The 25,437-nt window shown below is 41.9% G+C and overlaps 1 protein-coding gene and 1 long non-coding RNA gene across 3 annotated transcripts; one reads left to right on the forward strand and one right to left on the reverse strand.

Moving 5' to 3' along the window:
• Positions 1 to 6,221: 6,221 nt before the first annotated feature.
• Positions 6,222 to 7,396, forward strand: LOC109761775 (uncharacterized). The gene is made up of 3 exons (XR_012188515.1): positions 6,222 to 6,299; positions 6,756 to 6,826; positions 7,318 to 7,396. It is a non-coding gene; the product is annotated as an uncharacterized lncRNA (long non-coding RNA).
• A 10,857-nt stretch (positions 7,397 to 18,253) lies between these two features.
• On the reverse strand, positions 18,254 to 25,113 carry LOC109761773 (uncharacterized). 2 transcript variants are annotated; one of them, XM_045230947.2, is made up of 18 exons: positions 24,974 to 25,044; positions 24,727 to 24,881; positions 23,971 to 24,143; positions 23,750 to 23,863; positions 22,948 to 23,052; positions 22,788 to 22,859; positions 22,628 to 22,699; positions 22,314 to 22,547; positions 21,760 to 21,870; positions 21,556 to 21,675; positions 21,368 to 21,466; positions 20,762 to 20,830; positions 20,508 to 20,614; positions 20,006 to 20,089; positions 19,826 to 19,919; positions 19,433 to 19,552; positions 19,104 to 19,288; positions 18,254 to 18,824 (listed from the first exon to the last, which is right to left on the reverse strand). In XM_045230947.2, exons 5-18 carry the CDS (start codon positions 23,008 to 23,010, stop codon positions 18,506 to 18,508), a joined length of 1,749 nt encoding a protein of 582 aa, XP_045086882.1. In that variant the 5' UTR covers positions 23,011 to 23,052; positions 23,750 to 23,863; positions 23,971 to 24,143; positions 24,727 to 24,881; positions 24,974 to 25,044; the 3' UTR covers positions 18,254 to 18,505. The 2 variants fall into 2 exon arrangements, with proteins under 2 accessions (XP_045086882.1, XP_020176183.1); XM_020320594.4 differs by lacking the exons at positions 23,750 to 23,863; positions 23,971 to 24,143 and having other exon boundaries at positions 24,974 to 25,113.
• Between the last annotated feature and the right edge of the window lie 324 nt (positions 25,114 to 25,437).

The following is a 25,437-nucleotide window of genomic DNA, read 5'->3' on the forward strand; positions in this document are numbered from 1 at the left end:
GTTCCATTATCCCATATCATCACATAGCCTATACCATGTTGATGCACCTCCCTTCAAAGATAAAGGGAAGACCTTCCTCTTAATAACATCACCGGGTATACCTGCAAGCTTAAATAATCCACAAACTTCATCCACATATATTAGGTGCTCATCAGGATGCTTTGTTCCATCTCCTGCAAAAGGATTAGCTAGCAGTTTTTCTAACATACCCGAAGGAATCTCAAAGTGGACATCTTCATTTTCATTTTCAGTAGGTTCAGTAGGTTGAGGAGCAAATCTTTGCTCTACTGGTCGGGGTGAAGATACCCCGAACAAGCCCCTCAGAGGATTACTTTCCACAGTAACAAGTGACAGTTAATTTTAGCACACTATATAAATTTTTCCTTACCAAATTCCACCTACCAAAGGCGCTTCACTCCCCGGCAACGGCGCCAGAAAAGAGTCTTGATGACCCACAAGTATAGGTATCTATCGTAGTCCTTTCGATAAGTAAGAGTGTCGAACCCAACGAGGAGCAGAAGGAAATGATAAGCGGTTTTCAGCAAGGTATTCTCTGCAAGCACTGAAATAATAGGTAACAGATAGTTTTGTGATAGGATAATTTGTAACGAGCAACAAGTAACAAAAGTAAATAAAGTGCAGCAAGGTGGCCCAATCCTTTTTGTAGCAAAGGACAAGCCTGGACAAACTCTTATATGAAGAAAAGCGCTCCCGAGGACACATGGGAATTATCGTCAAGCTAGTTTTCATCACGTTCATATGATTCGCGTTCGGTACTTTGATAATTTGATATGTGGGTGGACCGGTGCTTGGGTGCTGCCCTTACTTGGACAAGCATCCCACTTATGATTAACCTCTATTGCAAGCATCTGCAACTACAACAAAAGTATTAAGGTAAACCTAACCATAGCATGAAATATATGGATCCAAATCAGCCCCTTACGAAGCAACGCATAAACTAGGGTTTAAGCTTCTGTCACTCTAGCAACCCATCATCTACTTATTACTTCCCAATGCCTTCCTCTAGGCCCAAATAATGGTGAAGTGTTATGTAGTCGACGTTCACATAACACCACTAGAGGATAGACAACATACATCTCATCAAAATATCGAACGAATACCAAATTCACATGACTACTAATCGCAAGACTTCTCCCATGTCCTCAGGAACAAACGTAACTACTCACAAAGCATATTCATGTTCATAATCAGAGGGGTATTAATGTGCATATAGGATCTGAACATATGATCTTCCACCAAATAAACCAACTAGCATCAACTACAAGGAGTAATCAACACTACTAGCAACCTACAGGTACCAATCCCGGACTTGGAGACAAGAATTGGATACAAGAGATGAACTAGGGTTCGAGAGGAGATGGTGCTGGTGAAGATGTTGATGGAGATTGCCCTCTCCCGATGAGAGGAGCGTTGGTGATGACGATGGCGATGATTTCCCCCTCCCGGAGGGGAGTGTCCCCGGCAGAACAGCTCTGCCAGAGCCCTAGATTGGTTCCGCCAAGGTTCCGCCTCGTGGCGGCGGAGTCTCGTCCCGAAAGCTTGCTTATGATTTTTCTTCGGACGAAAGACTTCATATAGCAGAAGATGGCCACCGGAGGGCCAACAGGGGGCCCACGAGGCAGGGGGGCGCCCTGGGGGGTAGGGCGCACCCCCCACCCTCGTGGCCAGGTGGAACCCCCCTGACGTACTTCTTCTGCTCAATATTTTTTATTATTTCCAAAAATAACTTTTGTGGAGTATCAGGACTTTTGGAGTTGTGCAGAATAGGTCTCTAATATTTGCTCCTTTTCCAGCCCAGAATTCCAGCTACCGGCATTCTCCCTCCTTATGCAAACCTTGTAAAATAAGAGAGAATAGACATAAGTATTGTGACATAACGTGTAATAACAGCCCATAATGCAATAAATATCGATATAAAAGCATGATGCAAAATGGACGTATCAGCTGCTCCCTAGGCTATAAATAGCCGCCCCCTACAACCACTAGCTGGTTGGCTGCTCCGAGAGAAACCGACACTTGTCATTGAGAGCATCCCATCCTCTGAGAAATTTGAGCGAAAATCATCAAGTGAGGAAAACCCAAACCCAAACAACTACAAACCCAAAGTGATTGAGCATCACTGAAGAGATTGATCCTGTGTGGATCCGACGCTTGTTACCTTTGAAGACTGTGCATCTTCCAGACGGTTAGGCATCATGGTCTAGAGCATCCAAGAGGAAATTATGGATCGCCGAGTGACCGAGTTTGTGAAGGTTTGGAAGTCACCTGAAGACTTACCACGAGTGATTGGGCGAGGTCTGTGTGACCTTAGCTCAAGGAGAATGCGGTGAGGACTGTGTGTCCTCAGGTTTAAATACCTAGCCGCTTCAACCAGACGTACAACTGTCACAGCAGTTGGAACTGGTCTACCAAATCACTGTCTTCACCGAGCTAACTGGTTCTATTTCTTCAACCCTTTCATTTCCTCATTACTGTGTTGTGTACTTGATCGTTACTGTTTGAAGACTTTGACTGAAGACTTTCTCAATTTCCTCAGTTCAATTTCTACAGTCAGTTAGTCTTCAGCCTGCTTATCCTGTGCTTACGCTTTCTGTACTCTGTGCTTGTTTTCATTTCATCATGATGACTGTGCTTCTGTTCTGTTATGCTTGCATCTGAGTACTTATTCCGTTGCTGATCGTTTGAGAATTAGGAATTTCCTCACCCTGAAATTCCTCAGTGACGAATTTGTAAAAATTGCCTATTCACCCCCCCCCCTAGTCGACTTAACGCACTTTCAATTGGTATCAGAGCGAGCTACTCCCTTGTTCTGTGTGATTTTGGTTTAACCGCCTGGAGTTTTAGTTATGTCGACCGCGGGTATGATCAAGGTCTCTGTTGGGTGTCCTACCTTTGATGGGACAGACTACCCCTACTGGAAGAATAAGATGCGAATGCATCTTGAGGCAATTGATAACGATTTTTGGTACATTGTTTAAAATGGCTTTCCCTCTGTCACTCCTACCATCAACGTTGCTGATGTGAAGAGATTCAAGCAACTCGACTCTCAAGCGAAGAACATCATATGTGGCCATCTGAGCAAAGGGCAGTATGGCAGAGTGAGCGCTTTGGAGACAGCAAAGCTTATCTGGGATAGGCTGTCCAAGGTCAATGAAGGAGTCTCAACATAGCGTGACTCTCGAGTTGACGTTCTTCGCAATCTCTTCACCCGCTTGAAAAGACTCGACAATGAAAATGTTCAGCAAACCTTCGATCGCCTCACTGACATTTCAAATGAGCGGACTCGACAATGAAAATGTTCAGCAAACCTTCGATCGCCTCACTAACATTTCAAATGAGCTTCGAGCACTTGGTGCCACTGACATCACCAACCATGAGGTGGTGAAGAAATTGCTGAGATCACTTGATTCCTCATTCGACACCCTTGCACTAATGATACAAGAACGTGGAGACTACAAGTCACTTGATCCCGCTGATATCCTCGAGAGGCTAAACACTCATGAGTTCCAGCTTACTGAGAAGAGAGATCTCTATGGACCAAGCTATGGTAGATCACGCGCTCTGAAGGCCAAGGCAATATCTGAATCTGAAGGTGAGGATTCTGGTAGCAGCCTTGGTGATCCTGAAGAACTGAGCCAGGAGCTAGCAATGCTCGTGAGGAAATTTCAAAAGTTCTCAAGACGTGGTCGTTTTGGAAAATCCTCAAGAAGTGATGACATAAGATCATATTCCTCATCCTGTGACTACAAGAAGAGACTTTGCCACAAATGCAAGAAACCCGGTCACTACATTCAAGATTGTCCTCAGTGGGAAAAGGAATCAAAGAAAAAGCATGACCTAAGAAAGGAGGTATTACCGTTGTTCCTAATGATAAGAATGAACTTATTCCACAAAGAATTGTTACAGGCTATAGAATGGTAATTGATTTTAGAAAATTAAACAAAGCAACTAGAAAAGATCATTACCCTCTGCCTTTTATTGATCAAATGCTTGAAAGATTATCTAAGCACACACACTTTTGCTTCCTTGATGTATATTCTGGCTTTTCACAAATACTTGTTTCTCAACCTGATCAAGAAAAGACCACTTTTACTTGTCCTTTTGGAACCTGTGCTTATAGACGTATGCCTTTTGGTTTATGTAATGCACCTGCTACCTTTCAACGATGCATGATGGCTATATTCTCTGATTTTTGTGAAAAGATTGTTGAGGTTTTCATGGATGACTTCTCTGTTTATGGGAAGTATTTTGATGATTGTTTAAGCAATCTTGATCGAGTTTTGCAGAGATGTGAACAAACAAATCTGGTCTTGAATTGGGAGAAATGCCACTTTATGGTTAATGAAGGCGTTGTTTTGGGTCATAAAATTTCTGAAAGAGGTATTGAAGTGGACCAAGCTAAGGTTGATGCATTTGATAAAATGCCATGTCCTAAGGACATCAAAGGTATTCGTAGTTTCCTAGGTCATGCTGGTTTCTATAGGAGATTTATCAAAGACTTCTCTAAAATTTCTAGGCCTCTTACTAATCTCTTGCAAAAGGATATCCCTTTGTTTTTTATGATGATTGTCTTGAAGCCTTTGAAACACTCAAGAAAGCCTTAATATCTGCACCTATTGTTCAACCACCTGATTGGAACTTGCCTCTTGAAATTATGTGTGATGCTAGTGATTATGCTGTTGGTGCTATTCTAGGACAAAGAGTTGATAAGAAATTGGATGTAATTCATTATGCTAGTAAAACTCTAGACAGTGCTCAAAGAAATTATGCTACTACTGAAAAAGAATTCTTAGCAATTGTGTTTGCTTGTGATAAATTTAGACCTTATATTGTTGATTCCAAAGTAACTGTTCACACAGACCATGCTGCTATTAAATATCTTATGGAAAAGAAAGATGCTAAACCTAGACTTATTCGATGGGTTCTCTTGTTACAAGAATTTGATTTACATACCATTGATAGAAAAGGAGCTGAGAACCCAGTAGCTGATAACTTGTCTAGGCTTGAAATTGTGCTTGATGACCCACTACCTATTGACACTACTAGAAAAAGGGCTATAGATGGGAATAACACTAATGGCGCACCAGACAAGCGGTGCGCCATTAGTATATACTAATGGAGCACCACCTTCTGATACGCCATTAGAGTTGAAACTACTAATGGCGCACCTGGCCCAGGGTGCGCCATTAGTATCAAAAAAAAATTTAACTAGTGCGCCTGTCCAAACATACTAATGGCGCATCCAGACACAGTGCGCCATTACTAGTTGTAACTAGTAATGGCGCACCTGCTGGAAAGTGCGCCACTAATGTTGTTTTTTCTATTATATTTTTTATTCCCTTTTTTGCAAAACTACTAATGGCGCACTTTTCCACCGTGCGCCATTACTAGTTAGTAATGGCGCACCGGTAAAAGATGCGCCATTGCTATCTATACGTATGGCGCACCCCTACTAGTGTGCCATTGCTATCACCCCTTATCCCCTCCCTCTAGTCACGTTCTCTCCCCTCCCCTTCCTCCTGACACACCCACCCACCTCCCTCCACTTCGATCTAGATCGGGAAGCCCCGGCCGCCCGCCTCTTCCTCTCCCTCCAGACCACGGCGAGCCCCCTTCCCCCTCCCTCACACCACACCCCACGCGCACGCGCACGCGGCAGAGAGAGAGAGAGAGAGATCGGAGGGGATCGCGCGCCGAGGTGGTAAGTAGATCGGCCGGAGAGGAGGGAGAAGGAAGATGATACTCGTCGTGCTCTTCGCCAACTCCGAAGGCAACATCCGCATCGAGAAGATGCCCTCCTACTCCCAACCACTCACACCACATCGAGAGGCCTGGAGCATCAGCTCCTGCAAGCCCCGCAACGGCGTCGCCTCCCTCCGCGACGACAGCCTCGACACCTACTGGCAGTCAGCGCCCTACCCGTCCTCGTCGTCTCCCCCCGTCGAAATCTCTCCTCTTTCTGTCTCGCGGAATCACGGGCTGAGCCGAGCCGCTGTCGGTGGTGGATTTTATTTTTGTCAGGTCGGACGGCGCGCAGCCGCACCTGGTCAACATCCAGTTCCAGAAGAAGGTGCAGCTGCAGGTGAGCACCATGAGTAGCTGCTGCTTCCGTTACATTTTTGTCTAAATGGCGTTTGATCCTTTTTCTCTTCTGAATTAATCTGTTGCTGGATTGGGGGCTTCAGCTTGTTGTGCTGTATGTGGATTTCAAGCTGGACGAGAGCTACACGCCCAGCAAGATCTCCATCCGGGCCGGCGACGGCTTCCACAATCTCAAGGTGGTAACTCCCTCCACCGCGATACATCGTCGTTTCAACAATGTTCAGGGGCTTCTGATCTGTGCTCGATGGTCAGAGGACTTAGCAAATGTTGTTGCTTGAGGATGGCATTTGATGTCTGGCCCTTTCAGTTCTGATTTCTACCCCTGGTCTTCATCTTGTACCAAACTGGTGGCCTGGTCTGTGCATTCGGGTTTCTAGACCTAGGGGGCTGCTGCATGTTCTCATTGTTATAGTTATGGATTACACTACCTTATTGTCAACATCATATTGTGACGTATCATAGGATTACCTTATTGAAATATTGATTGGGAAACTTGGTCTCTTTCTGCAATTCCTCTGCATTGCGCCTGCTTGTCCAGTGAACACTGAACCGATCCTTGAAAATTCAAATTTACAGTGATAATATTGTCTTTGATCTGAAATAATGGGCCACTATATTTACCATGCTTCCAGGAAATTAAAACGGTGGACCTTTTGAAGCCAGTAGGATGGGTTCATATATCATTATCTGGCACTGATCCCCGGTATGGATTTTGTAACTTAAACCCTGTGATGCCTTTGTTTTCCTTCCTCTAGCATTGAAACTTCAGAATGTAGCTCACCTTACCATCTGATGGCATACTATGCATCTATGTTTACAACTCCCGTAATAATTAAATTCCATTTCAACATGTTGGGTGGCACTAGTTTTCAGCACACTGCCTGTGCAGGCCACTGCTTGCATAAATTTCATGGTTTACTATGTTACTATTGTTGTTTTGCTAGTAGCTGAATTTTCCTTAGATTTTGATAAACTTAGATACTATGTCAAAGTGCAAGAATATCTGACGCTGCAGCTAATTCATTTCAGTCTTATAATAACCCACTAGCTTTCAGTTTGACATATAATTTGCCCACTACAAAAATGTGAGGAATTCAGAACTAATTTAAGAATGATATTGTTTGGATCGAACTGCTTATTTTTACTGCCTTTGCAGACAGTGGCATAATTCTCTTTCTTGCTATATTTGTGCAGAGAAACATTCATTCATACATTTATGCTCCAAATTGCGGTGCTGGCCAATCACCTGAATGGTATTGTTGGTACCCTGATTCATTCTTGACAAGAGTCAAGAGTTCACATAGAACTAGATATTTACAAGGAAATGACAGACAATATCTCTGCTTATGACCCCAATTGAATTCATGAATTGTGTGAGTCGAGTAAATATTCGACAGGAATAGTGTAGTGTTAGTAATGGCATCCAATGCTTACTACCGAGTTAGAGTTTGAATATAAAAACTAGTACTGTAGATGTTTACGTGCAAATCACATACATTATCTGCTGGCTAACCTGATTTAACTAGTTAATTCAGTATGGCCACGACCATAAGTTGGATACTGTACATGCAGCCACCCAGCCATCTATTAGCATTCTGTAATACGACTATATATAGTAGTAGTAAATCATTTCTAGTGTTTGCCTGCGTAAGACAAAAGGCCAAATGCAAGCAAAAGAAAAATCGGACAGGAAGAGTGTACCGTTGATACCCTGGTTTATTTGTTGATTGACCCGTAGTCAGATTGCCTAGCTAATAGATGCTGACATGCGAATCACATAAAGTGCTGATCGATACCTGACCGCAGTCCGAGTTGACGTAGAGGACTTGGATGTTTACAAGCAAATCACATACTGTATGACAATAATATACTCAAAATTCATTTCCATTATAATCTTACTCATACAATATTCACACCATGTAATTCTGGAAATATATGCTCATATCTAGTTCTGCATAAAAAATGACAGTATTGACATGTTATAAATAGTTTGTTTGTCTTTCTGTTTATTTTGTTACATTTTTCAGGGATAAAGTGAAGAAAAAGAAGAAAAGATTACTAGAAGATTAGTTTTAGGATTTTCTTTTATTTCCTTGCAATTTTCCTTTTATTGGAAACTTGTAAAGACATTGTAATATTCTTACTATAATAAAAATTATGATTCTATTTCATTTTTTGTTTTTAAATTATTTTTCCTTATAGGTTGTTTTCTGTAAATTTAGATTTTTTTTGTTTTCCAAATACATTACTAGTGGCGCATTTAAGCCCTTATTAGTGGCGCATCTTCCTTTATTACTAGTGGCGCACCTATAAGGTTATTAGTGGCGCACCTGAAGGGAATACCAGTGGAGCACCGAATGGTATACTAATGGCGCACCACATGGTGCGCCATTAGTATCTGGTATACTAATAGCGCGCCACATGGTGCGCCATTAGTATCTGGTATACTAATAGCGCGCCACATGGTGCGCCATTAGTATCTGGTATACTAATGGCGCACCTGTGGTGCGCCATTAGTAAAAAATACTAATGGCGTGGTACTAGTGGCGCACCAGTAGTGCGCCATTAGTAGGCAAAACTGGTGCGCCATTAGTAGGCCTTTTTCTAGTAGTGTGATGATAGTTTTCCTCATGAGTAGTTAGCTGCAATAAATGTTGCTAATAGCACTCCTTGGTATGTTGACTATGCTAATTACATTGTTGCTAAATATTTACCACCTAGCTTTACATACCAACAAAATAAAAAATTCTTATATGATTTAAGACATTACTTTTGGGATGACCCACATCTTTATAAAGAAGGAGTAGATGGTATTATTAGACATTGTGTACCTAAGCATGAACAGGGACAAATCCTACGGAAATGTCACTCCGAGGCTTATGGAGGGCATCATGCTGGAGATAGAACTGCTCACAAGGTATTGCAGTCTAGATTTTATTGGCCTACTCTCTTCAAGGATGCCCGTAAGTTCTTCTTATCTTGTGATGAATGTCAAAGCATAGGTAATATCGGTAAGCGTCAAGAAATGCCTATGAATTATTCACTTGTTGTTGAACCATTTGATGTTTGGGGATTTGATTACATGGGACCTTTTCCTTCCTCTAATGGGTATACACATATTTTGATTGTTGTTGATTATGTTACTAAATGGGTAGAAGCTATTCCAACCAGTAGTGTTGATCACAACACCTCTATTAAAATGCTTAAGGAAGTTATTTTCCCAAGGTTTGGAGTCCCTAGATATTTAATGACTGATGGTGGTTCACACTTTATTCATGGTGCTTTCCGTAAAATGCTTGCCAAGTATGATGTTAACCATAGAATTGCATCACCTTATCATCCTCAGTCTAGTGGTCAAGTTGAACTTAGCAATAGAGAAATAAAATAAATTTTGCAAAAGACTGTTAATAGGTCCAGGAAGAATTGGTCTAAGAAATTAGATGATGCACTTTGGGCTTATAGAACAGCATATAAAAATCCTATGGGTATGTCTCCTTATAAAATAGTTTATGGAAAAGCTTGTCATTTGCCTCTTGAGTTAGAACATAAAGCATATTGGGCCGTCAAAGAGCTCAACTATGATTTCAAACTTGCTGGTGAAAAGAGGTTATTTGATATTAGCTCACTAGATGAATGGAGAAACCAAGCTTATGAAAATGCAAAATTATTCAAAGAAAAAGTTAAAAGATGGCATGACAAAAGAATCCAAAAGCGTGAGTTTAAAGTTGGAGAATATGTCCTTTTGTACAACTCTCATTTTAGATTCTTTGCAGGAAAACTCCTCTCAAAATGGGAAGGCCCATATGTCATCGAGGAGGTTTATCGGTCTGGAGCCATCAAAATAAATAATTCCGAAGGTACTAACCTGAAGGTTGTCAATGGACAACGAATAAAGCATTATATCTCAGGTACGCCCATTAATGTTCAAAGTAATATTATCCAAACTTTGACATCGGAAGAACACATAAAAGAGTCCTTCCGGAACACTCCAGAATCATGGAAATAAGGAGGTGCGTGATACGGTAAGTAAACGGACTCCAAAAAATCCGCAAAAATATTTTTTATCAGTTTTGGAATATTTAAAAATTTAGGAAATAAAGAAACTTTCAGGAAGCATACCCTGGTGGGCACAAGACACCAGGGCACGCCAGGCTGGCACGCCCAGGTGGGTTGTGCCCACCTGGGACACCTTCCGGACTCCGTTTTTCTACCGTATGCTTGTCCTCCAAGATAAAAAATCTATATATACTTCCCGAACCTGTTAACCACCGTATCGCGGAGAAATTCTCTGTTTTCTTTTCTTTGCTGTTTTCTGACATATTCAGCTAGACCAACATCATGTCTTCCTCACCTTTCAATAATGGAGAAGAAGACACAAGGGTGTTTCAGGAGAATTTAAGCAGAGATGAAGCTGGAGAGGCTTCTATGGAAGAAGAGGAGGGAAATCCTTTTGGGGTTCACTCTCCGGCCTCCGAAAGAGGCATACTAGCGGGCATCTCTACTCGCCCCAATCCTCATCAAGCCATGGAATCTTCAAACAATCTAGCAAGCCTAGAAGTGCAAGAAGAACTCCCTCCGAGGAGGCCTTTACGCGGGTTACATAGTAACAATTTTCGCAATTTGATTCACAATTATGGGTTCGAGAATACTCCTCGTAGGCACATACCGTCCAATTGGGAGATATCTCGGCCAAGAGAAAATGGTGCAGGAAAAAACCGTCGGGTCCGGAGAATAAACACATAATGGCTGAGGTGAAGAAAAACAGTGAATTAATTCATCAAGCCCTTTGGGAGATTCAAGGTTTGAAGGAGCTACTCATGGTTATATTGGAGAACACTACTTCATCACCAACACCTTCTTCTTCACCACCAAAGGAGAATTGAGTATCGAGTATGGGCACTCCCCTTGGCTTCCGCCAAGCTTGGGGAGGTGCCCCGGTATCATATCATCCCACTGTCTTTTGCTTTTACTTATTTTAGTTTGATCTTTTGCTTTAGGTGAATAAAAGTTTAGTTCGATCCTTTCTTCTTTGAGAGTTTTCTTAGTGATCTATCCTTGTAATCGTGTGCAAGTTATATAATAAAGTTTACTTTGAGTTTTTGCTTTCTTCACTTTCATGTTGCAAATAAAAGAAAAGAAATAAGAAAGAAAAAGAGAAAGGAATTAAATAAAATAAAGGAAATAAATCAAGAAGATCATATACTAATCCTATGGTAGGTGATGACACCACATAAAGAAAAGTATAAGTAGAAAATTTTATTAGAGATTGACAAACATAGCATTAGTCAATGATGCAACTCATGAAAGAATTAATAAGGAAAGAGAAGATTCACATATAAATATACTATCCTAGAAATCTTTTGTGATTGTGAGCCCTCATCAAAATATTATATGCCAAAATTGTTGACGTTGGACAAGGAAGACAACTTAATGGTTTATGTTTGTTTATATTCACACAGAAGTCATATTGTCATAGATCCTTCAACATGTGGTGCTTGCCCCCTATCTTTGCTAGCCAAAAATTTTGCACTAAGTAGAGATACTACTTGTGCATCGAAAAACCCTTAAACCCAAATCTTATTTTCAAGTCTCCACCATACCTACCTAGGGATTGAGCAAGATCCCTCAAGTAAGTTGTCATCGGTGCAAAAAGGCAATAAAAATTGCTTCTAAAAGTGTGAGATCATTTAGTGTAAGAAAAAATTGAGCATTGCACGAACTTGTGATGATGAAGAATAAAAGCAACAGACTGCATAATAAAGGTCGCTATCACAAGGGGCAATGTAACGTGACGTTCTTTTGCACTAAGGAGTTGAGCATTCAAACAAATATGTGCATGGCAACCTCTGCTTCCCTCTGTGAATGGCCTATCTTTTACTTTTACGTATTTACTTTTATGCAAAGAGTCGAAGTTTTTCTTCTATTCCTTTTTATTTTTCTCCTTTGGAAGCATCATGTGGTGAGGAAAGATCGAGGCACATGTGTCCAGTTGAATATAGATAGCATGAGTTATTATTGTTGACATCACCCTTGAGGTGAGTACGTTGGGAGGCGAAACTATAAGCCCATATCTTTCTATGTGTCCGGTTGAAACGTTTTGCTCATGTGTACGCGGTGAGTGTTAGCAATCATAGAAGACTATATGATGGTTGATTATGTGGACTTGCCTAAAGGCTCCGATACGTGACCCTTCTTGAAAAGATGATGAATTATAGTTGCAAAGTTGACTGAGAACATAGTTTGTTGGTTTTTAATAGAGTTTTTGCTTTATACTTCGATTATGTGATGAATTGCTACTTATTCATGAGAAGTATATGATAAAAGTACTATGATAAAATTCTTATGTTTAATCTTGTTGCTGTTATAATAATCAACATGATGCTTCTATGTCCGTATTTTGTTTTTATCGACACCTCTCTCTCAAAGCATGTGGACATGTTTTTCGATTTCGGTTTTCGTTTGAGGACAAGCAAGGTCTAAGCTTGGGGGAGTTGATACGTCCATTTTGCATCATGTTTTCTTACTATTATTTATAATGTTTTTATCCATAATAATGCTTTTTGGAGTAATTCTAATGCCTTTTCTCTCATAATATGCAAGGAATACACAAAGAGGGAGAATTCCGGCAGCTGGAAATCTGGACCTGAAAAAGCTACGTCAGGCTACCTATTCTGCACAACTCCAAATGAGCTGAAACTTCACGGAGAATTTTTATGGAATATATGATGAATATTGGAGCAAATAAGTACTAGAGGGGGGCCACCAGGTGGGCACAACCCACCTGGGCGCGCCAGGGAGCCCAGGCGCACCCTGGTGGGTTGTGCTCACCCAGGCCCACCTCCGGTGCCCATCTTCTGGTCTATAGGTCATTTGACCTAGAAAAAATAAGGAGAGGACTTTCGGGACGGAGTGCCGCCATCTCGAGGCGAAACTTGGGCAGGAGCACTTTTGCCTTCCGGTGGAGCGATTCCGCCGGGGGAACTTCCCTCCCGGAAAGGGAAATCATCATCATCATCATCATCACCAACAACTCTCCCATCTTGAGGGGGGGCAATCTCCATCAACATCTTCAATAGCACCATCTCATCTCAAACCCTAGTTCATCTCTTGTGTTCAATCTTGTTACCGGAACTATAGATTGGTGCTTGTGGGTGACTAGTAGTGTTGATTACATCTTGTAGTTGATTACTATATGGTTTATTTGGTGGAATATTATATGTTCAGATCCAATATGCTATTCAATACTCCTCTGATCATGAGCATGTTTATCATTTGTGAGTAGTTACTTTTGTTCTTGAGGTCACGGGAGAAATCATGTTGCAATTAATCATGTGAACTTGATATGTGTTCGATATTTTGATAGTATGTATGTTGTGATTCCCTTAGTGGTGTCATGTGAACGTCGACTACATGACACTTCCCATATTTGGGCCTAAGGGAATGCATTGTGGAGTAGCAATTAGATGGTGGGTTGTGAGAGTGACAGAAGCTTAAACCCCAGTTTATGCGCTATTCCGTAAGGGACCGATTGGATCCAAAAGTTTAATGCTATTGTTAGAATTTATTCTTCATACTTTTCTCGTAGTTGCGGATGCTTGCGGGAGGGTTAATCATAAGTAGGAGGTTTGTTCAAGTAATAACAGCATCTAAGCACCGGTCCATCCACATATCAAATTATCAAAGTAGCGAACACGAATTAAACCAACATGATGAAAGTGACTAGATGAAATTCCCGTGTACCCTCAAGAATGCTTTGCTTATCATAAGAGACCATTTTGGCCTGTCCTTTGCCTCAAAAGGATTTGGCTACCTTGCTGCACTTTTGCTACTACTATCGTTACTTGCTCGTTATAAATTATCTTGCTATCAAACTACTCCGCTACTTACAATTTCAGCACCTGCAAACATTACGTTGTTGAAAACCACTTGTCATTTCCTTCTGCTCCTCGTCGGGTTCGACACTCTTACTTATCGAAAAGAGCTACAATTGATCCCCTATACTTGTGGGTCATCATCACACTGTCGGGTTCCTTATCGCTTACTTCGAGCACCGCCGTCGCGCTCCTTCTCTAGCCGCCGCCGCCTCCTTAGGCCGCCACCACCGCTGCTCTTCTTCCGGGGCTCCACGGCGACTACCTCGACACCGGCGACCCCCGACTCGACACCGACCACGGCGTTCTTCGCACGGCTACCTCTACTATGGCTACACCACCTGCGCTCTTGGCTACCTCGACAAACGGCACAAAGGGCTACCGCCTTGCTTGAGCAACCTCGTCGGTTTCCACTCCAGCCACGACTCCGCGATGCATTGACCGTTACGACTGTGGGGGGGTGTCCGTCGGCTTCCCTTCGGATTATTCTCCAGTCTCACCGTCTGCATCGCTACCATTGTGACTGCGGGGGGATGTTGGGTATCGTGATTATTAGGAAAGCTAGGATAGTGTAGGATATTATTCTACCTTGACTTGTACTTCAAGATGATCATGAACTCCTATATATATGCCCATGAGGCTCAAGCAATATAACAACTATTCCACCAAATCCCTCTCTCCCTTCTAACAACCAGGCCTAAATCCAGACAAGGGAGACAAGCCCTACATGCATCGTCGCCACAGGAACTAAATTATTACAGACAAACCGTGAACGTGATCGGAGCTGCCATTGCATTGCAGTCACTCAGAGCTCATTACTCTGGCTGGGTTCGTAGGGCCCCTTGAATTTTGAGTCCAATTTTCACCCACAATTTACCTAGTACTCTCTCTATAAACTAAATTCTTTTTTTTCGAGAGTACGTCAAAGGGTATCATATTTGAGAGAATTCCTTATTTAACACTATGTTTAAATTTTATGCCCTATTTGACATCGAAAAATAATTTCTTCCTTATCTAAAGACGAGTCTAAATTTTATGTCTTTTATGACACTTCTGTCCACTTTGAGCCTAAATGACACTTGACAATGTCCTTTTGCCCCTCGTGTGGTATGTTTATGCACGCGTACTGTTCGATGATATTTTTTATCATCTTTATTAATAATATTATACTATTATTTGTTGGATTTTCTTATGGAGCTTGCATGATCTATTTTGAATGTCTGAGTTTTTTTTAGTGCAGGATCTCCAAGGGAGAATATATATGTGTGTAGATACATTATATAGTGGATGCATACACTAGATGGTCTATCATTAGCTTTGTACCAGGTGCATGGCAAAATTGCCCACGTACAATTGCATGCATGCATCGAAGGCCATGCACGGCAGTAGCTCTGTACGAGGCTTATGGCTCTAGCAGATGTACGCATACACTTCTGAATACCCACATGTCTCGGCTCACGTACAGAATACACATAGCCATGTATGTGTGTGTGAGTGTACGTGCTTTCGTGTGTGTACGTGCGTGTTTGTGCTGTTGCGTGTGTGTGCTGTTGTGTGTGTGCTGCGTGCATATGTGCTGTTGTGTGCGCGTGTGCGTATGTGCTGTTGTGTGTGTGCTCCTGCCTATGCGTGTGTGTGTGCACTACTGCCCCACTGATGGTGTGTGTATGTTACTGCCCCGCACACACATATCACATGAGGGACAAAGAGTCTTTTTAGGTGTCATTTACGTTTAAAATGGACGGAAGTGTCGTAAAGGGCATAAAATTTTGGACATGGCTAGGGAGCGCCGCTGCACTCTTTCGTTGTTTAGAGCGCACTATGTGTCCTTCTGTCCAGCTGCTAGACACGCAAATATGGTCAGTTGCCTACAGTTGATATTCAATTGCCTATAAATGCTATAAATTGCCTACTATTGATGCCTAGTTGCTGCTATTGGTAATTAGTTGTCTACAATTGCTGCTCAGTTGCCTAACTTTACAAAAATAGTTGCTTACAATATTATGAAGTTATTTATCATTATTTTTCTAAGTTGCCTACGAAGACTCTGAAGTGGTTTAGATTCACCATCATGTTGGTCTACCATAACTAGCAATAGCAGATACAGGAGCATCACTGGTAGATGACTTCATAGTATAATAGCAATTTAGAAACAACGACATACAAGCATGATCAATAGGCAAGTTAGAAGTACCAGTGAGGAAGTTAGGATTGACTTTTTTTGAAAAGGAGGAATACCCCCGGCCTCTGCATCTCTTGATGCACACACCAAATTATAGACAAAATTAACTAGGACACGAAATGTAGTGAAGTTGCCTGCTTTTAGCATTAAAGTTGCCTTTTGTAGAAGGAAAGTTGCTACGACGGTGATGTGATATTATCTACCTTTATTTCAAAGTTTTTATGTATTATTAGTTAGTTGTTTATTCTTGCAATTAGTTATTTTTAATGGAGTGAAGTTGCTTCTATTTGGCACTAAAGTTGCATCATCTAGCGTAAAAGTTGCTTTGAATTTTTTTAAAGAAACATATCCATGTGGTTTAGTTTTGAAGAGCTTGTCGCGACCTGGCTAGCCAACTCATGTGTGTTTTCATCATTATATCTGAAGATTTCAATGATTTTTTCAGGCAACTCAACTAAAAATTAAGAATTTACGTAGGTTTGTGGGCAATTGTCTGATCTGCCCCCTATGAAACTTCTGGTTACCCCCTATGCAACTTCTTATCTAACAACCGTGACCTGGCTAGCCAACAACCGCGCACTCAGTAGTGTTGGCATCTTAGGTCCTTTGATGGACAACTTTCATAGTATATTAGGCAATTAGGGATCACCCATAGACAACTTCGTAGCGATGTATGCAACTTGGTTTCTGAGGTAGACAATTTGAAAACCATGTTAGAAAACTTCCCACCTTACAGTGAGCAACTTTCACAGTATGGTAGGCAACTGAACTATGTACAACTTAGTTTTTGATGTATGCAACTTAGCAACCATGGTAACCACCTATTACATTATTACACACAACTAAGTAGGAGGCTACTCGGCGAAATTCACTTATACATTGGTGGAATTCTTCTAGTATCAAAGTTGCTCATGTTTAGAACTAAACTTGCCTTGCCTAGCATCAAAGTTGCTTTTCAAAAAAATCATCAGAGCATGTTTATATGGGATCTAGTTTTGAAGAGGTTGTCACGAGGAACCCAACTGTGAAAACGGATCATAATCCCGGCACGCGGTTTGAAAGTTATAGTTTTTTGAATTTTCTTGTACCAGAATTAATGCACGTTACGTCATCGCTGGGTTCACACGGACGGTCAGACGAGGTGGAGAAAATCGACGTACTACAGTGAAAGAATCTTTCCATATATAGAATGGGTGGGTGGGCAGTTTTCCAAATCAGGGATCAATTTGTCGCGTCGTTCAGTCTTTGAGCGTGCGCTCGGATCAACCGAAAAGTGCAGCCGCACTTTCTAGCATTTAGGTAAAAAATTAGCTCGTTGTTAGATAGGGAAGAGTTTTTCAGTGTTGAATAAGGAAACGAAATTTAAGATAATGTTAAATAAAGAATTGTTTCATCATATTTTATAGAAGACAGAAGACAATTACAAGAGACTAACTCTCGCTACGAAAAACAAGTGTAGTACAAACTCCACACTCAAGCTAATCTAAAAATAAGCCACCGCACACATTACAAACACAACGCAAAGAAACTTGCCCTAAATAGGACAACAAAGCCGTCTCAACCAACACTGGTCACCACAAAGAGCAACAACTACCACTAGACTTCCTTTACCGATGCACCAACCACCCTTGAATGCAAGGAGATGGTGAGACTCAGTCGGTCCTGAGACAGCCATCGTCTTGGACACACCAGCACAGGCATGCATAGCGCCGAAGAAGATCTATTCGGACCAGCCGCGAGCGCCGAAGAACCACAACATAGAACCTCCAGGCCAAGTCTTCACCCATGATGCTCTCAATAGAGGTCCGACGTCAAAGACATCGCCATCGCCGGTCCAGGCTCTCAACAGAGGTACGACGCCAGGTTGCTATCTCTAATGAAATGAAGCCGGTCCAGGTCATGCATAAAAGTCCAAATTCCAAAATATAAAGGCAATGGCTTTTCGGAAACAGGCCACACAACCCACACAACCTACATTCTTCTATCAACAAGATATACTCCTGTTGTGTGGCCTGTTTCCGTAACAACTCATGCCGATGCCGATGCTGTTCCAGTGAGAGAACCTGTCGACAAACCGTTCTACATCAGAACATGATCGTCATACTCAAACAAGCCTAGCTGCAGTATATATATAATCTTACAACCACTCAACTACGTTTTCTAACAACATCTGTACTTCACACTTTCAACCCAAAAATTTCGAACTACTTGGGCTGAATACACTGCAAATGAATGGGTTGTTTGACCCCACTACAAACTAAGCGCCCCGTATCAGTTTGACAGTCATACCCTCCTTGTACAGCCCCAAGTATCCAGCTGCTTCTTCCATCTATGGTGATTCTCCTGACATGGCCCACCGCGACGGAGGGCTTGTTGAAGGTCTGATCCTCGCGGGCATGCTGAGGCCGCCGTCGCTGTCCATGGCCATCTGGTGTAAGAAAGAGTGGTGCGGGGTTATAGACATCTTGTTCATCGAGTACTCCAAGTCGTCGTCGTCACTGTTGATATCTATCTCGACATGATCATCCAGGCTGCCAACATTCATCTCAGGGGCATCAAGGTCCTCGAGCTCATCATCATCGTCGTCGGTGTCATCGCTATACGTTGTCTTGACCATGGACCAGAACTCGAAATTCGGACGGATATACCTGCAGGCACAAGTGGAGCAAAACTGTGAGTATAACGAGGACAACTAGCTAGAGAAGTCCAACAATACACTGCAAATGACTGTTCTCCAGACAGATAACAGAAACAAAATCCCAAACAGTTTTGTCAAAGTATAATTCTTCTGAAACCTAAGGGAAGTCCAACAATGACATGGCTTGCTAGACATTCCCATCAACAGAGCACAAACAATGCAAAGAGCAGTGGTTTATTGCCGCTGTAGTAGGCTTCAAAAGTTAAAAGAAAACGTCAGTGGTGCAAACCTGTCAGATTCTTTTAGCAGGTAAGGATCAAATGGGAAGAACATGTCAAGTCTATTGATTCCTCCAAAAGTCCTGGACAAATCAGATTCAATTGCATCTTCAGCTGCTGGATCCACAAATGCAGCAACCAATCCGGCATCCTTGGCCTGTCTCAGAAACTCGTTTACTATTGAAGGCAAGCACACCTAGGATATCAAAGGACACTGTGAATTGCCAAAATAGCATAGTATTGCCAGTTAATAACTCCAAGCATCAAAATGTAGCCACTAATGGAGATACCTAAAGAGGGTATATTATCAAAGGAGGCAGAGAGTGCATGTCATACAAACCTTTAGAGGTTCTAGTCGGTGGCGAAACAGAAATCCAAAAGGCATGTGAAACAGATCTGATTTAAGATTTGGATAATCCATAATAGATCTCAAGCGAAAGCAAAGGACATACATCACAGCCTGCAGATTAAGAAATATATGAAAATAAATGCTTAGAGAGAGTGTGATGAAAATACTGGAAAAACACTTACTCCCTCCGTTCACTTTTGCAAGTCATTTCAGACAACTGAAAATGGACTGCTTTGCACACTGTCTGAAATGTCTTCAAGGCCTTAGTGAACAGAGGGGGTACTAACAATAAATGTATGTAGCACACAAATTTGGCGACCAGAGAACCCCCCCCCCCCCCCCTCCCAATCAATGTCATTAAAGAAACAGAATGGCATAACTAACCTGGCAGGTCGCGTAAAATAATTGATGATTTGGAATCGGTGTGGCCTCTCTCTTGCTCTGATGGTCACAATAGTCAACGCACCAATCTACTAATCTGTGTAAAGCAAATAAAGTTACTTTCAGATCTCAGAACAAACATCAGGCAAGTCATAAATAGATGAATTTCTAGAGGGCACCCACTTTTTGAGTATAGTAACAACCGTATCAGCAGAAATGAACCTTGCCCGAGACAAATAGCTTCCAACATATGAAACTGCAGACATTCTGCACTTCAAAACATAAGTGGTAATTAGTGCTTCTTCAACCCGTACAAAAGCTTAGGCTATAAATGGGAATCATAACAGAGTATACTACACTGTAGCGACAGAAAATATGAGGGGTGTATTCATGAATTGTCTATGTAAACACTTTCTGCCAAATTTGTGGCAACGCAAAAAGTCATGTCTATGACAGGTGGTTGAAAGATCCAAGAAGTGTGGATCGCCACAACTGTTGTCACAATGCAAACACCAGCCACAGGATTGTCAAAAAGCCAAACATGAGTGAAGCAAAGTGTGGCGACAAACCAAAGATTCTACCAATCATCACAACATGTAAAGCAAGTTGTGATCACAGCCATAACACATGACATATAAATAGAAGTGATGTGCATACGGTGTATGCCTCACATGCTAAGACATACCTTGAAATTGGATCCTCTTTCTTCTCCGTAACAATGTCGGTAAGAAAAACAGCAAAACCCTCACCAAGGGTTTTAGGATCCAGTGAGCAGGTATAGAACATGATAAACTGCGAACAACGGCAGGCAAAGCCAAATTAAAAGGAAGGTGAAGCGATAAGCAATTGAGAAAACATGAAGGTGAATAAAACTCAATACGATCATGAAAGCCCGGTGAATCTAGTTTACACATAAACCCAATAACAGTGAATCCTGACCTGGGCAAATTTTGATCTGTGCACCCTCAGCAGAGATGCTCGAAATATAGTTTTCAGAATGACAAATTCCTGTCCAGTTCAAGAAAGAACATGAGAAGTGACAAATAAAAAGAAAACTAGCAATCAGCTTTAACAGTTAATTTCCTTATTTATTACTCCCTTAAGTTCACAAAAAGGATGGCGTTTTGGACATTGACACAGTCTTCAAGATTTAACTATGACAACTAATTTCCTCTTTTAGCGGTGACCACTAATTTCTACTAGCGTATATGCATAAGACCCTATAAAAGTACAAATATTTTCGAGCTACTTTTTGAGACAAATATATACATATGATTTTCATTTTTCCAATGTACTACCTGTGTACCAAAATATAAGACGTATTTGTAGGCTAAACTAGCCTAAAAAATGTCTTATATTTTGATACGGAGGGAGTATTTAAAACAATACTAGCAGTCAAATCTTCAAAAGTTTGACTGAAGATATGTCCAAAACGCCACTTGCTTGTGAACTGGAGCGAGTGGAAGAATTAAGTTAGGGATGCTAAAATATGACAACAGATTTTTTTCTGCAAAGACCTGGATAAACTGTATAGCACGTACTCACCTTATATAGACGCTGACGATCTAATGACTTAAGGTGCTCGCATACAACAACCATTAAACCATCAAGCTTTTCAGCACATGCATTTCCTCCCAGACAGACCTAAACAACAAAATCAGAGTTCGAGTTGGCAATTTTTGTATAGAACTACTCGATTAGTTAGGCAGAAATTTTAAATATAGCACCCAAACCTTTGTTCCTGCTTGTCCAAAGCCATCCCCATCATCATCGGCATCCAAATCTTCAAGCTCCATTTCAAATATACCTTTGTCATGTTCCTCTTGAAGAATATCTTCCCAGGTTATATTAACCTGAAAAGTTCACCAATCAACTAACGAGGTCAAGAATCAGTTGAGACCTTGCAAGGTAGACTAGTGGTGAAAAAAGAAGCATACATCCAATTCTGTAAGAAGATCAACAACTTTGGCCAGCAAAATAGCTCCGATAAGATCCCCCATTCTGTCAGTATCTAGTCCCAACATGCACTCGACAAACGAGATCATCTTCTGCAAAAGGCATTACCAGAAAGTAAGAAATGATGCTCTATGAATAACGAGCAAAGTCGTCGGCTAAATTGTCAGCATATAAGTGAAAAAAATCAGAAAGCATAAATTGTCAACAAAAGCTGATAGGCCAAGGAGTCAAATGCCAACTATCACTTGATATAGAAGAAGCTTTCAAGATAAGGTCATCGCACAAACATACAGAAGCTAAAATGATGGCAAATTGGCATTTATGTTCAATAAAATCTGCAGTGTTGTTGAAAGGATGTAGCCGTGTAGGGTCTAAGGATTTATGGTTAACTAGAATGTGAACTGGGGAGACCAAGACCACTTTTCAGCATTTGTGTGTTAGATAGCCTAGTATTAATTCAGGCTAATTACGAAAAGCAACTCATAGAACTCAACGGACTACGAAACAGAATATGTATTATAGAGTTCACACTTACAGCTTTGTTATCAAATAACTTCGGCATACTCCGATCTATTATATCCCTTAACATCCTTGGTGCTAAGGGTACAGTATCGGAGATCGTTTTCAAACTCCCGCACAGATGAGAAAAAATATCCTTCTTCCTCGAGACTGCCCATGTAGGCACCTCATTGCGTTCAACAATAGGCGGAGTGAAGTTGTTCACGAGCATCTGCAAACATTCTCTGAGATACTGATCTGCCACTGCAGCCTGAATGGACGAATATCAATTAGTTAGACAGTCATAAGCAGATCATGCAGGAAATAATGTAAGTGCAATTAGAAGAATACCAATCTGGTTATTAGGTCCAATAAAGCAACCATTGTATCTCTTTGCAAGTACCAGATGCGGACAGCAAATATCTGAAATGCATGTGTTTTAAGTGATGAGATTCAAGTAACTCGACAAACCAAATGGAGATGTAAGAGCAAGTAGTCAATATGAGATTACATTGTTCAAAAGCGAATGATGGTACGTGATGTCTATTTTGGATACTGCTTCTGACAATGCCTTCAAATACGTCTGGAAAAATAGGCAATATGTGCATTTTATCAGAAGTGAAGTCAAGTACAAAAAATGGTAGGATAGATTAACAGGATCAATGTCTTACCACATACAAAGCCTCGTCGTCACGATTCTTTGTCCTGCTGGTGTCTAGAGTGCCTACCATCATCCTATATTGCTCCAGATCATACGGGGCAATTAGAAACGGCTCCTAAATCAAAGACAAGGTGTCAACGGTTCAAAAGGCGTTCTTGAAATATATATAGTTGATTGATACCACACAACAAAAACCATGGACGGAATGGACTCCTCTAGTATGGATCAACCTGACGAGTGAATTACTCGATAAGTGGAGTCAGAGCAGGAACAGATTTTCACACAACATAAATCACCCATAAAACAACAGTACTTTAGGTTGTATCCCCAGTGAGTATGGTATGACAGTCACCCTCGATAGAATGTGACAGTCACTCTCGGTAGAATGCATATATACCGCAATAAGATCTGATTGAAGAAATTACTCGATAAGCAGTCAGAACAGGAAAGAATTTCAAATAATGCCCATAAACAACATAAGTGCTACCTCCGTATCAAAATATAAGACGTTTTGGTAGGCTTAACTAGCCTACCAAAACGTCTTATATTTTGGTATGGAGATAGTATAATTCTATCTAGCGAGTCGGTTATGGACTTATGGCTGTCCTGCATAAAATACATATCTACAGCAATAATAAGTACTCTCTAAAAATGCCTGAGGCTGAACAAATCTATTTGTTCGCTGGCAGAAACATGCAACATTTGGAAGCTCCTTAGTGATTTTCAGGTATGAATAGAAGAAATAACATGCACCCTCCTGCCTAACCCACAAATTGGCATTCAAAAAATTGCGTCCATAGGAAAATAATCACCTTACAATTATCCTAACTCTCACACTGCACATCCATCTGGCATAGTGTCTCACATCTTCAATAACAGCCTTGAATTTTGAACTTGAACCCACTACTAGATGTCTCGATATTATTCTGAAGAAATGCATTATTTATAAAATGATAAACGAATGCATTTATTATCTTTGATCTCAATAGTACACAACGGATGGCCTGAATGTGTAAGGGGTGGACGCAAGCACCTGGCTCCCAAAATTGACTTCAATACACACAACAGAAGTGAACAAGGTATATCATGGGGTCCAGACTCCAGAAGGCCCCAGAACCCCAACGTCTTCTCCACATAGGAAGGATGCCTTTACGATCATTACATGCTCTGCCTTTGCCCGAGCAGTCTCAGGGAAGAAGGTGGAAGCTGTATATCAAATTAGATTTTTACTCGTACCTGACTTCCACAGAGTAACAACAGCAATTTCAACCAAAAATTTAAAAATTCAGTATCACAACACCATCAAATTGGACATTAAGCATTCCAATGAAATGAGCGCTTATCCTATTCAAAAGATTCTCACATTTGGTTATCATGTAAAAGTTGTATTATTTATTGTCTCAGATCATGTCCTACCTCTAACAAGTATAGTACCATACCTGAAGTGCTAAACCGTTGGTTGGCTGCGGGGTTTCCCAATAGGATTACCAATTTAAGGGGCTTTTCAATAAGCTAGGAGACTGTATACTTTTGACTGATTTCTAAAGTAATGTACTAGTTAAGTTAGTTCGGCTCCATGATTGCAACCGGCACTCAAATGGGGGGAATTTGCAGTCCAAGGTTCCACCAGCTAAGACGCTAATTTTACTAGCGAGTGCAATTCAAGCTAAAAGCGTTCGAGGCTAACGATCCAGCAACAAAACGAGCGTCTCCCCTGCTCCAGGCTCGCGTAACCCAGATCAAAACTGCAGACGGGCAGCAAAGGGGGGCTGCTGGAGGCACGACTCACCATCCGCACGGACTGGAGCACGCGCTCGACGAGCCGGAACGCCACGGAGTCGCGGATGGTCCCCGCCTCCTCCGCCATGTCGTCGCGCCGCAGCTCGGCCACCATCGCCTCCGCGCCCGGCGGCCTCCCTGTGAGATGTGTCGCGCTTGGAATCCCTGGCGAGAAGGTAGAAATTCCGGGGCCCGGTTAGCGCGGGGAGAGAAGAGTAAGGTGGGGGAAGGGGGAGGGGTGGGGGTGGGGGGCTCACCGGCTCGCCGAGAGGGGCAGGGCGGCGGCGGCGAGGCGAGGCGGGAGGTCTCTAGGGTTTTTGCGGGGGGCGAAGCGAGAGAGAGGGAGCGGTGGAGGAGACAGGCGGGACTTTATTCCAACTGGTGACACGTGGCGTCGGAGGCGGGTCCGTTTTTTTTGTTCGGGTTCGCATCCACGTACCCGCCTCCTGGTTTCCTAGTGGGCCGGGTCGCGGACAAGGCGTCACGCGAAGCCGGGGCGTGTACGCGACGGAGCAGACGCCGCGGGATGGAGGGCGACGGCGGCAGACGGGAGACAGAAGGCAGCGAAGCGATTTTTCTTTCTTTTTTTTCTACTACTACTAGTCGAACGTTAGAGCATGTTCAACGGATGCTTAAATTTTTTATGGCCCAAAAAATGTTAGGCGAGGAGAGAGAATACTTTTAGGCGCCATAAAAGTATCTGCTTTTTTGACAGCTTTAA

The sequence above is a fragment of the Aegilops tauschii genome, chromosome 7 (genome assembly GCF_002575655.3).
Source record: "Aegilops tauschii subsp. strangulata cultivar AL8/78 chromosome 7, Aet v6.0, whole genome shotgun sequence".
Classification (NCBI taxonomy): Eukaryota; Viridiplantae; Streptophyta; class Magnoliopsida; order Poales; family Poaceae; genus Aegilops; species Aegilops tauschii.